The sequence below is a fragment of the Chaetomium strumarium genome (assembly GCF_033439665.1).
Source record: "Chaetomium strumarium strain CBS 333.67 chromosome Unknown B0T15scaffold_5, whole genome shotgun sequence".
NCBI classification, from domain to species: Eukaryota; Fungi; Ascomycota; class Sordariomycetes; order Sordariales; family Chaetomiaceae; genus Chaetomium; species Chaetomium strumarium.
Window position 1 is genome coordinate 783,670 of NW_026944433.1, and position 12,629 is coordinate 796,298.

Here is a 12,629-nt window from a genome sequence, read left to right on the forward strand (position 1 = left end):
TCTCGAATGTTCAAGTTAAGGTATCGGGCTGGACAATAAGATGACAACAGCATCTGTCTTTTTCTGATGGCATTGTATGTAGCCTGGAATAACGAGGGTCGGCGGAGAAACCCTACTCGGAGAGGTCGGAGGCTGAAAAGGGGCTTCCGTGACCGCGACGGGCCACTTCTTGACTGCCCCTGCATAGCGCTCGCACATCACCTTGCTTCCTCAGTATACCTATTTCGCCTCTTGGGCCAGGTGACTGCGGTGAGCCAGTCTGACGGGTCAACGGAGGGCATCTTCAATCTTGCCTTGAGGGGTCCGAGAACAAGCTGCAGCTTTCCCTGCCGTTATTAGGAAGTTGATCAAACAAAACGGCGCACGGCATCACAAATCTATTTCGCACACAGCACGCGACGAGACGTCTCATCTGAGGAGGTTGGCGTCGGCCGCTATGCACCAAAATGGAAACTCGTGGAGATCGGCAAGCAATGGCGTGCCCGGACCCATTTGACGGCAGTCACTGACGACGGCGACGCAACGAGGTCGCTCCCACAGGCGGGCACTGAAATGATCAATCCAACAAGCATTTCCATCCAAGGTCTGCGGCCCTCTGAGGAAGAAAGTTCCAGCGAGAACGCACACCTTGGCATGGGCGAGGGTTCCACCCATGCAGGTGATGCCCCCACGGGCCACGACACTCTTGCGGACGGGCGCCCAGCCCGATTACTGCATCGGCTTCACAATATATCCGACAGCTTGCAGCAAAACAAACGCTGTGCCAACCTGTCATAGCAATTGAAGCTCAGACCTGCGCATAACAACGCGGTTCCTGAAACTGCATGCGAAGCGGGGTTGCGAGCTGGGATGTGTTGCTTGCTTTTTGCCTGCCAGGCCGCTATGACCGTGTTCGTTGATCTGGCTCCATCTCAGCTCCCGTCCCGCCTCGGTGGAGGGGGAAATCCAACTCCGCTGTGGGGTGCCGCGCAAAAAGCTTGGTGGTGGGGATCTGTTTGCCATGCAGTTCGCTTCAGCGTTGACTGCCATCGGCCTGCAACAAACGGAGCACAAACGAGACAGCATGTCTGACAGAGGAATATCTATAAGACGGCTGGCAGCAGATGAAGATTGATAAGATTTCTAAGTTCACCATGCCTGCAGCCGTCGCAAACATTGAGACGCAAGAAACACAGCGTCGAGCTTTTGACCATCACAGAGGATTCCCTGCGAGTTGCCGATATTGGCGCTCAGCATGCGTTGCCGATGGAACAACTTGCAAACCCAAAGGAGCAATGGCATTGGTGGCAGAGCCTCATCGCTGGTCGAGTCTGCGGCCACCCAACGCTGTGCGGCGTCGTATGCCTGGACACCGACGGCTCCTTAAAGCAGCGCTCCGATCGATCGATGGACGTTCTACGTCCTCAAGGTCGGATGTATAACCTATACACCAGATAATTCGACAGTAGACATATGAGCCCTAGCAGTAAGACTCACCGATAGGGATACGTTGGCTTTACAATCATCGTAGTCGAGGTTATCGCAAGAAGGGTTGACCAAAGAGGTGATCTACAAACTTAGTCCCGTCCCTTGGCTTGTCAGGTGCATCCCGTGATCGCCTAGTGCCAACAACAGACGGTATCAACTGCTGCTCGAGGACAAGGTCATTGTTATGGTGAGTCTATAAGGAGCGAGTAGTCGTGCAAGCATCGAGGAGAAAGCGGGTGTACATTACATTCTCCTGAGACCCTCTGTCGACATAGTTATTCTAAGTGCAACTGTATGCCGCACGAAAAGCCAACTGCAACAACTGCCAAAACCACGCCAGAAGTGAGGTAGTTCATAGTTGCCCCAATTTCAGACGGTTTTACACAGATCAGTGAGACATGTACTGACAGACCAGTCAACGACTGTGTCACGAGTTGTTGGTATAGTCATAGCATTGGAAATGGGCATCTGACTCAACCGTTATTACGAGTAAGCAGGAGTTCCCCATAACGATACAAGCTAGGCCCAATATCATGAGGTGACGCCCACCATCGGGGATGCTCTCAACACCAACCGCAGCGGCGAAGCAGCAGCACACACAAAACAGCATAAGCCCGATTAGGAGTTAACGGTATTTCATGGCCATCCCACGTCAATGACAGCCGGATAGGTTGAGCCGCATAATTGGCGACCAACTCAACCGAATCTCAGCTAGCTACTGAGGTAGGTATCTGTCTGCAGCCTTCCGTCCAGTGCCGTGACAGCACCAAGACAATGATATCTGTGATTCACTGACGGCATCGCGATGATGTGACCCCTTCACCAAGTGAAACCAGCCCAGTCCGCCTCCATCTCAGGCCATCTGCATTATGTGTGCCTGTGCGCCCCGGGTTCCCTTCCGCCACCGCCCTCATGTGAAAGACTGCGTAGAACCCAGATTCGCCAAATCGTCAGAAAGCCAGTTATGTTTACCCCGTTGTCCTGTCGTTCATCCCCAACTCCCGGCCCCAAAAAGAAATGATGCTAGGAGCCTGATGCCTGCCGCCACCGCCGCCGATAAAGAAAGCAACTCCAAATCCAGAGGAAATGACTAGTGATACAGAAGACTCCAAAGGCACGAGGCGGCTGAGGAGTATGTACCGAGAGATAGGTCGTTTACTGAGCAGCCTGCTGGGAGCCCTCGCGCGGGCGGTAACCGCCGCCGCCGCGACCGCCACGGTACCCGCGGCCCCGACCACCCCGACCACGGCCACGACCACGACCATAGCCGCGGTGGCCTCCATCAACGCTGCCTTGACCAAACGTCTCGATGTTCTTGCGCGTTTGCTCTTCGCGCCACTGGCGGCCACCAAGTTTCTCCGCCGGATTCTCTTTGTCCTTCGCTTCCCTCGAGATGTTGTCGAAGAACGACTTGTTTTTATTGTAGGCCGGTTCAACAGGGGCAGGCGCGTCCTCCGCAGCGTCCGATGTGACGACATTACCGACAGGCATCTCAGTGAGCGGCGAGCCCGCGATGGCCTCCTTGACCAAGTCTTGCTTGTTAAACTTCGCGTTCGCCGAAGCAAAGTCAAAGTCCGCGTCCGGAACGTCAACCTTCGCAGGACGAGGACCGCCACGACCACGACCACCCCTATCAGCCCTATCAGCCCTATCACCCCTGTTGCCGTGGCCTGTACGAGCGGCATTGACTCTCATTTCCTGCACCTTCTTGGCCAGGTTGTCCATGCCATTCGCTTGCGCCTGTTGCAAGGTAGCCGAAGTATCGAGCTTCGCCATAGCAACTGCCACGGCCTCCTTAGCAGCCTGTGTGGCACTTTTCAAAGCTGCTGCAGCCGCAGCACCACTGGGTTGCTCAGTAACTGACTTCTGGGCAGCCTGGGTCGCCTGAGCGGCTTTGGCAGTGAGTGCAGCGGGCAGAGGAACTGCCGGCAGGATCTGAGTGGGTCGGTTGCTCTTCGGTCCCGTGGGAATGGCCTTAGCTGGCTCGCCTGCCGCCGTTGCGGGAGACTGGTTAGCCAGAGACGCTGCGGTTGCCTTCACTTCCTCCACACTAGGTTTCGATTCCACCGGCGGCGTAGGCGCACCTGTAGCCACCTGTTGCTTGGGCGGCTGGCCTACGGCCCTCGGCTCAGAAGTGGGCCTGGCTTGCTGAGAAGGGGTCGCGGGTTTCCTGTCGGCAGCAGGCCCAATTGGAGCCGGCTTTTGCTGAGGCCCTTGTGTACCAGGCGTACGATTTGCAGTTTGTCGACCTTGTCCAGGAGCGCCGGGAGCGCCAGGGGCTCCGGGAGGAGCCCCAGGGCCAGGCTGGAACGGATAAGGATTCCACGGACCATGACCCATGGGTGGGAATTCTTGTCCCGGAGGAAACCACCCCGGAGGCGGATATGGCATGCCACCGAATGGCACAGGACCGGGGGCACCGCCACGGCCCCAGCCTCCCATGTGCGGTGGGAAATAGCCAAAGCCTGGCGCACCGGGTGGCGGACCCTGCTGATTCTGTAGACCTGGATGAGCCATAGGTCCCTGCGGTCCCTGGGGTCCTTGGGGTCCTTGGGGCCCAGGAGGAACCGGGGGCCCAGGAGCGGCATTCCTGGGCTGTGGGCGAGCCTTTGACGAGGTCAGTTAGCAATTTCTCCACCCAAAGGCTTCGAAAACTGTGTGGAGCATTGATTCGGCCATAAGATCAGAAGGAAGGCAACGGAAATCTCAACATTGTTTGTTTGCGCATTTCAGACATGCAAAGTTTTACATCCGAAAATAGTTCATCATGATAGGCCGAGCAGAACGACGATCGCGGGAAATGGACAGTACTTACACCAACAATAGCAGGATCGTTGGGCATAGCCGGCGGTTCGGGCTCCTTGACCGCCGCAGGTGCCTCTTCGATCCTCAAGTCCTTGACATCTGTGCCACGGAAAACGATGTACTCATAAAGCTGCTCGGACGGCGGGACAAATTCATCTGGGTCCGATTTCCGATCTTCGGTGCCGAACGACCTCACATTCTCGAGGGACACGGTCGAGTCATCCGAGTTGATGCTATGCAGGATGCCGACATAACTAGACAGAGCAATTGTCAGCTGAGTCTATCAAGAAGAATGCAATTCTCGCTTACCGAATGTCGCTCCGCGATATGAGAGATATTCTGGAACTGTAGCATGAAGAGCCAGTAAGTGAATCTGTCGGTTAACCAGAAGGAGCCATTGGGCGTCGAAACGAACCCGAGAAATTCGGACATTGTTGGGAAAGATGCGTGACGAAATGCAAAGTTGTGCGTCGACTGCGCTACGGTACGAAGAGTTGCGGGGTATCGAAACGAGAAGAATGAAAGAGAAGGGTGTTGGGAAGATGAACTGGAGGAAGGCGAGAAGGTTAAGAAGTGTTCTGGCCACGCGCGCCAGGCACCATCGTCCGAGGTTGTTTTTGTGTTGGCTCCGAGCCCTGAAGTTGGAAAGGGAAGCTCGAGAGGTGAAGGCGGCTCAACCTATGAAAACTCAGCAACCTCAGCCTCCCGATTTTGTATGGAGGCGCAAATTCGCGGGGTTGGCCAGTGCGCTTTTTTGTAGTACATGTACAAAATAACAGGCCAGGTGTCCAGCTTACTGGTTGCACTGCCACAGTGCAGCCACGGCCAGGGCATCTCATCATGGGGTCCCGTCACAAAAACATCTCGACTCCGTACTATTCGCGAGATTCATTGAGAATTCAACAGTTAACAGACAGAACTTATAATTCAACACAATTCTACCTTACATTTCCGATTCTACATTCTCTTTCTCAGTTTATATACTACATGAGTGGCCAAAGGCATGTTCACTCATTCGCAACCCGCCGCGCTGGTTGACCCCATACATGCCCCAAAGACCTCCTCGTGCCAAGCTTAACCTAATGCCCGGCATGTTCACCAACCCCGCTGATGGTTGGAAAGAAAAGGCTGCGTGCTCTGGTTGCTGTCCCTCGAATATTCAGAGTAGCCCGAGTAAGCGCTGCTCAAGCTGTTGTGACTCGGTCGGGTTTGGGCCTGGTGAGCCCAGGGGTTTTGCTGTTGTTGCATAACGTATTTTATAAGCGAGCTGCGCATACAAGCGAGCTGCGCACTGGTAAGAGTTCTGAAGACATTTAGTCGCAATACTAACAGCTAATTCCGGGCTTAATCCCGGTTGTTAGTGCCACCACTAAATGTCTGTGCAGCTCTTACCAGTGTGCAGCTCGCTTGTATGCGCAGCTCGCTTATAAAATACGTTATACGGTGATGGGTATTGCGGCGGGGGTTGGAACGAGGGGAACTGCACCATAAGTTTGGTCGGGGTCGGGCTGAGACTCTGCAGTTCGGTCGGAATTGCACTGATGCGGGTTCTGGAATGCTGATTATTGTGCTGGCCGCCGTACCATCTTCTCTCGTCTGGCTGCGGCAGTCGGTGAGTGCTCGTCCCTGTGTAGCCGGGTTTCCCGCATACTTCTCACCCCAGAACATGCACCCGGAGTCGGCCCACTCGTCCACCACATCGGCAATGGTTTGTATGTGTCCATACGAGGCAGGCAGGTATCCGCTTGGGCGCCAGACCGAGAGGAGCAGCCCGAAGATGGCGGCTGCCAGCGAGAAGCCAGCAAAGTAGAAGATCTGTGGCAGGTGCATGTTGACGCCGAGCTGGAACTGCAGATTGATGGCAAGACCAAACATCCAGTGGACGCCAGCTTTCAGGGCAAATAAGAACATCGTCCGCCAGGATGTGAAGGCAGCAAGGATTGAGTTGTAGTGACCGTTGGTCCCCCTTGGCCCAATCAGGGCGCGGTACACAGTCTCGTCTCGAGCCAAGTTGACAATCAGTTCAGCGCAGTGCAGCGAGAGCGTGACGATGGACTGAAAGGCCATGATAAGGAACACGGCGCCGACGGTTCCGGCCGCCCCATTCGAGGCACTCCAACCAACGTTGAGCACCGAGGTGCCATCCGTGCATTGGCGAGTCGCGCATTTGGAATCCGTGCTGCCAGTGAAGAAGGGGAGCAGCGACCACGATCGTCCAAACACGCCGTCCTTGGGACCCTTCAGAAGGTAGGCATAAACACCGCCTCCCCAGATACCGCTCAGTATCGGGAGGATCCATAGGAGGATCAGGATGCGTCTGACCCGCGAATGTGCCGTGATCATGGGTTTCTGCTTCGGCCTCGGCTTGTAGCACCTCGCGTCTTCCTTGGCCAGATGGACTCCCATCATGCACCGGCCGATGCGTGGCTCCACGCGGTATCCATCGTGCTCCTCAACGGTACATGCTCGGGCAACGTCGAGGGGGTTGGAGCTCCAGGTGGGAATGTTCGTCTTTGCTAGCGCCCAGTTCGTGATGATGGCTTGCAGCAAGAAGCCTCCGCCTAATGTGAAGAGCGCGGTAGCATTGATCTGCACGCCGTTGATGTCCGCGCTGTCATACTCTTTACTCAACAGTCTGGCCAGTTCAGGGTTCAGGCTCAGGAAGATAAGCGACGTCGACCCATATGAGAGGATAATGCCAACAAGGTAGACGGCATTGGGAATCACACCGTTCGGGCGGCTGTGTGTCGGCGCGGTGAGGAGACGCAAGTTCGAGTTGAAGTCAAGTTTCCCTTCTCGTTGTAAGGACCAGCGGAGAGAACAGGTGTGGACGTAGCCCATACTGTCGTTGAGCAGGGTGACTGGACAATCCGTAGTCATGGATGCTAGTCGTCAGGGCAGCAAGAAGGTGCTGTGAGGACATACCGAGAATATTCAAGCCCAGGGGAAGCACCTCCCGCCAATAGTGCGACATGATGATATGTGTGGCGTTGCCATCTCGAACCTCAACATAAACGCATATACCACCGGCCAGGAGCGCGCCAATTCCAATAATCCAGCTCAACACGAGTCCACATAAACACCAAGTTCTCGTCAAGACACTATCATCGTGTTTCTGGGCTGCCATAGCAGACGTGTAGCCCCATCTCTTGTCGGTTGGAAAGCATAAGGTAAGGTAGTTCAACCCAGATCCACTGGGGCACATGCCCAAAAGGAGAGGAGCGAACGGAGAGCCTCGCCATCATTTGAATGCGTCCGCTGCTGGGGAAACATGGGTCATTCAGCCTCACGAGACAGCTCGACGAGAATGGAAAGGCTAGGTAGCTGAAGAGCCTAACCGAACCACGACCCGATGCCGCATCAAACTAGTGTGCGCCATGCGGGAACCATGCGCAAGCCAGCCACATTGTTTGACATGTCCTGTGTCCAGGTGGTATTCTCTCATCTCCCGATAGATCGCTCATCCATCACTTGATAGACTGGGAGTCTGGGACTCGGTTCAAGAGAAGAACCAACGAAGAGCTCAAGCGAAAAAGCAGAAACATATCGGCCCGCACTGGCAGACCACGGCATCTCCTTAGTCGTTCGGCCAGGTTGTCTGGAATCCTTGACTGACCTGCAGTGTTGTCGAGAGACGAGGCCACGAGAGACTGGACTCCGGGAGTGAGCAGGAAGGCAGTCACTGCCAGGGTTGTTCAACCAGTAACAGCTGTGTAAAGTTTCAGTCTTTCGACACACTGTGTATAATATGCACACGCAGAACAACACGGGGTATATTCAGACATCAAACTTATAATGAAGCAATATAAGACTGTTAAAACTCACTATCTACCTTTACATATCTGTCAGTAGATGATGAATAGAAGGAGAGTAAGACTATTAAACATGGAAGGACAAAGCAGATCCAGAAAGCAGTCGTTGGTATGTACAAGATATGCAGTATCGTTAGTAATACGATAGAATCATACATACCATACGTATCTTACCACACACAGCTCGTCACTTACACAATTTTATACCCCCGTACATCAAGAAGTGGGGCGATGTGGCAATTGAGTGAAGGCATGGACAGCCTGATTCATGATTCATCCGTGAGAATCCGTGAGATCGTCTTTGACTGCCCATTTCATGCTCGATTCTTCATATGAAACCTGTATTGAAAAGGATTGCGTAACATTCCACTTAGACACATCACTGGATTTTACTTCCCAGGATAGGTATCCTCGACTACCCGACTGCCATTCCATAACCCCGCCACAACCAAATCCCAACGCACGTCATATCCGAGGACCGACATGGCTAGCAGACAACTACGCAAGCTTAGAAAGCAGCAGGAGCTGCTCAACCTCCAGAATGAAGGTGCAGGCGGGAGCGAGGAATCTGAAGACGAGCCCATTGTTACAAAGCCCCGCGGCAACCCGTTTTCTGGTTTTGCTGCTCTCGGCGATGAGGGCGATGGTGGGGATGACGATGATGAAGAGCAGCAAAGGAGTGAGGTAGAAGACGCTGCACCTCAGCAAGGAGCACAGGAACAGGCAGGCGAACAGGGAGATCCTGCTAAAAAGAGCAAGAAGAAGTCCAAGAAGAAAAAGAAGAAGGGCAAACAGCCGGCTGAAGCATCCACACCGGCTCGGAAGGAGGGCGATTCCGTCGATGAGATCGACCGGGTGCTTGAACAGCTCCGACTGGAAGCTCAAGGGTCGAACGACCCGAGCTCTGGCCCTGCTATGCAGCTGGGAGAAGACGAAACGGCCAACGCCCTCAATGCTCTCCTGAGCATCAATTTCCAGCATCTCAAGGCCATCAACGAGATGCGCAGGCTGTTTGGGAAGGCCATAGATGCGGCCGAAGGGGAGGAGCGCACAGAAGACCGCCGACGTCGGGCGTTGCCTGACAACATGGACCTCGAGACCTTCCTGAGCGCCCGGGCAGCGCATCCTGGCCAAGGACACCAGGCCAACAAGAGCTTATTTGACACTGTCCTGCGCGCAAACCCTTTCATTGACGGCAAGAAGACATGGCCGCGCGGCACAGCGCAAGGGCTCAAGATGATTCGTGTCAGTGACAGTGAGCCGGGACGGAGTGGAACGCGACGGGGCGAGGTCGAGTTCGCCTTCGCGCACGACGACCACTACGACAAACTAGAATGCAGCTTCATGTTGCAGGTCCAAGCATACGATCCCATGCGGCTTGTCCACTTTCTCTACCAGTACCCTTACCACGTCTCAACGCTTATTCAAGTGAGCAAGGTTGCGCGCCAGGACCAAAATTCTGCGCTCGCAGCCGATCTCATCGAGCGCGCCCTCTTCACCTTCGGACGAGTCAGCATTAGCGAATTCCGCAAGAAGCTGGAGAAGGGCTTGGTAAGGATGGACTTCCGAAGGCCCGAAAACCGCCAATTCTTCCTCGCCGGCTACAATTACATCCAGAGGTTGATACTGAAGGGCACTTACCGGACAGCACTGGAATGGGCCAAGCTCTTCCTGAGCCTCGACCAGGCCGACCCTTACGGTATGCGCAACTGGATTCATGTCCTCGCCATCCGGGCCCACGAGGCACAATGGTTCATAGACTTCTGCAACTTGGACTCCCACAAAGACTGGGACTCTGTCAACCTTTTCAGCACCTACGTCAAGCAAAGCCTTCCCCTCTCCTACCTCCAACTCAAGGACACAGAGAAGGCCAAATCCACGCTCATCCAGGGCATGGAAAGGCTGCCGTGGCTCTACTGCACCCTCTTCAGCGCCCTCAACCTCGACGCGCCCAAGTCCATCTGGGGCATCCAGCCCCGCGACGAAGACGAGCGCCTCCACACCGAGCTATACATCCACATGACCAAGGACCTCTGGAACACGCCGCAAACCATCTCTCTCCTCAAAGACGCCGCCACCTCCGCCACCAGAGTCGCCGACCCCGCCACGCTGCCGTCGGGCCCGCGCGTCGACCTCGCCACAGCGCGCTTCATCTACCTGGACAACACGCCGGCGCTCATGTCTCTGGTCCCGCGCGGGATGCTGCACGCGTCACCCAACTACGATTTCGACCCGCTGCCGCCGCCCAAGGAGCAGAACATCTTCTCGAGTGCGACACAGGAGATGCCGTGGAGGGAGGCGCCGCGACCCGCAGGCGCAGAGGCGGCGACGATCAGGAGAGCCAGGACCGAGGCGGAGCGTCAACAGGTGCTGGCCGAGGCCAGGGCGTTCGCTGATCAGTGGCTGAGGGAGCAGGGCGAGCCGGGCATTGATGAGCAGGTTGCTATGGAAGAGGCCTGGGAGGAGGGCGAGGAGGCTGCCCGTCGTGAGGCCTTGCCGAACATAGCACCGGGCGTGCTGAACTATTTGAGGTATATTCTTGGCCGGCCGGGGGAGGAGGACGCCGACGGTGTGGAGGAACCTACCGGCCCGTCTCAGGGTCAGGCGCGTGTTGCGATGCCTGGTGGCTGGGGAGAGGGAGATGGTTGGGAGGAGGATGAGGTCGATGATTACTGGGGCCAGGATGACTTCGAGGGGGTGGATGATTTTGAGGGGGGAGGAGGTGATGACGGTGAGGGCGATGAGCATCGTCCCGAGGCGCCCGGGAGGAGGTAGAGTGGAGCTTGACTGGGCAACGGAACTCTCTTTGAAGCAAGGTCTCTGGGATACGGATAAGGGAGAAAGCATGGGGATCACGGTTCCACTTAGACATGGTATCGTAGACCTTGACTCGTTTGTGAGCACGTGGGAATGCAATTCCCTGGCGCATCACCAGTCTTGGCAGGTGTTTAAGTTTCCCGAAGCGACGGGATGCCTAAGATACTTACAAGATAATAGTAGGTACCTGGTACGTATCTGAACTTGCCGTGCATCCGCCCCTCACCGGAATGTCTCTGTCCGCTGCGAGCAAGTTTGGAGACCCGAAACTTGGAGGTGTACGGAGTAACAGTGAGTCAGATGAGCACGTTTCATGTTCCGGTCGGCCACATTCACTGATCAGCTCCATATCTTGGCAGGTACCGAGAGATACGTTCCCACAGTTTTGTGCCACAGCGAAACAAGCGCAAAGATCGGAGTACGGATTACCGGTCTGCACGTTGGTAATCCCGTTGCTCAAAGCATGGTCCGACTCCCAATCGGCACGAGGCCGGGGCCCCTGATCTGTGCCATGTGGAAGGCTGCCAAGGGCCAAAGGTACCTAGGTACTCATCCCTACTGTGGCACGAGACTCGGGAGTAGCCTGAAGAAGAAATAAGGGACAGTAAGCGTCAGCAAATACATTATTAATGAATGTCCAGTTCTTTCCAAGGCGGAATATTTCAGGCGCTCAACGGCACAATCCACGCGGTTGCGTTGTAGGGACGGATGGCGCCATTGTCGCAATCTGGCAGCTTCCTTCAAGGACCCCTCCCCACCCGCTCCTGGATCGCGGGGCAGCTTCATCCTTAAAACGGAGACCACCCACCTACTTCCTGCACACTCTGGCACCTTGATAAACTCGTACTCTTACATATAAACCGTCTCACGGCTACCGTTCACGCCTACCCCAGAGATTCTTAACTCTAGAGCAGCAAAACCAACTTCCGCAGTTCCCGACAGACAGCTCTGCAGATTTCACCAACGTACACTTCTACCGTCCCCCTTCGACCCGACCGCAAACCAAACTACGTAGACACAATGGCCGACGCCGTCGCTGAGCACAAGTACCAATTCAACGTGAGCATGTCGTGCGGCGGCTGCTCGGGCGCAGTCGAGCGCGTGCTGAAGAAGCTGGAGGGTGAGCACATCTCTTCCTCCCCAACCCGCAACCCCCTCCCCCTTCACCCCCCTTATCCTACGCAGTACCTACCTCGCTAGGTAGGTATATTAGAAAATACAGTATCGAGTGACTGACAAGAGTGGAACACACACCCCAAAAATAGGCGTCAAGAGCTACAACGTCTCGCTCGAAACCCAGACGGCGACCGTCATCGCCGACGAGTCGCTGCCCTACGACAGGGTGCTGCGCACGATCGCCAAGACGGGCAAGAAGGTCAACAGCGGCGAGGCGGATGGCGTTGCGCAGTCTGTTGACGTGCCGGCTGAATGAAGAAAAATAGATGGATCATGTCATGCGCGCGCGGGGGCGGATGGTAGAGCCGGAGTCTCTACGCAAGGGGGGCGGTTGTTAAGGGGGGGTTTTTCTCTTTGGGATTGGGTTGAGTTTTTTGCCTACGGTAGCTAGCGCGGTGTTTCTCTCTCTCTCTTTTTTGCTTTTGCTTTTGCAGCCTAAGGTCCCGTCTAGAAAATCAAGGCATACACCATCTTGATCTGAAAGCTCTCTCTCTCTCACTTGGTGTCGACTGGCTGTGATGAGGGGCGTTAGGTTGAAGATCCTGAGACCAG

General features: G+C 55.3%; 4 protein-coding genes across 4 annotated transcripts; 2 read left to right on the top strand and 2 right to left on the bottom strand.

Moving 5' to 3' along the window:
* Window positions 1-2,622: 2,622 nt before the first annotated feature.
* Window positions 2,623-4,704, bottom strand: B0T15DRAFT_512304 (Scd6-like Sm domain-containing protein; the record flags this gene model as incomplete). The annotated part of the gene is made up of 4 exons (XM_062867974.1): window positions 2,623-4,074; window positions 4,283-4,526; window positions 4,582-4,617; window positions 4,658-4,704. The coding sequence occupies 4 exons, from the start codon at window positions 4,702-4,704 to the stop codon at window positions 2,623-2,625; spliced, it is 1,779 nt and encodes a 592-aa protein (XP_062719886.1).
* Window positions 4,705-5,367: 663 nt separating this feature from the next.
* On the bottom strand, window positions 5,368-7,399 carry B0T15DRAFT_485858 (uncharacterized protein; the record flags this gene model as incomplete). Its single annotated transcript, XM_062866317.1, has 4 exons — window positions 5,368-5,508; window positions 5,708-5,891; window positions 5,924-7,133; window positions 7,198-7,399. The coding sequence occupies 4 exons, from the start codon at window positions 7,397-7,399 to the stop codon at window positions 5,368-5,370; spliced, it is 1,737 nt and encodes a 578-aa protein (XP_062719887.1).
* Window positions 7,400-8,567: 1,168 nt separating this feature from the next.
* On the top strand, window positions 8,568-10,376 carry B0T15DRAFT_379634 (transcriptional repressor TCF25-domain-containing protein; the record flags this gene model as incomplete). Its single annotated transcript, XM_062864245.1, has 1 exon — window positions 8,568-10,376. A coding segment is annotated over one exon (1,809 nt), but the record flags the coding sequence as incomplete, so codon positions are not given.
* A 1,334-nt stretch (window positions 10,377-11,710) lies between these two features.
* B0T15DRAFT_230680 (uncharacterized protein) lies at window positions 11,711-12,433 on the top strand. Its single transcript, XM_062862938.1, has 2 exons — window positions 11,711-12,021; window positions 12,167-12,433. The coding sequence occupies exons 1-2, from the start codon at window positions 11,922-11,924 to the stop codon at window positions 12,331-12,333; spliced, it is 267 nt and encodes an 88-aa protein (XP_062719889.1). The 5' UTR covers window positions 11,711-11,921; the 3' UTR covers window positions 12,334-12,433.
* Window positions 12,434-12,629: the final 196 nt, after the last annotated feature.

Coding starts and splice junctions, on each gene's coding strand:
- B0T15DRAFT_230680 (XM_062862938.1), top strand. CDS start 11,922: ATGGCCGACGCCGTCGCTGAGCACAAGTACCAATTCAACGTGAGCATG. Junction 12,022..12,166: donor CGTGCTGAAGAAGCTGGAGG/GTGAGCACATCT, acceptor CCCCAAAAATAG/GCGTCAAGAGCTACAACGTC.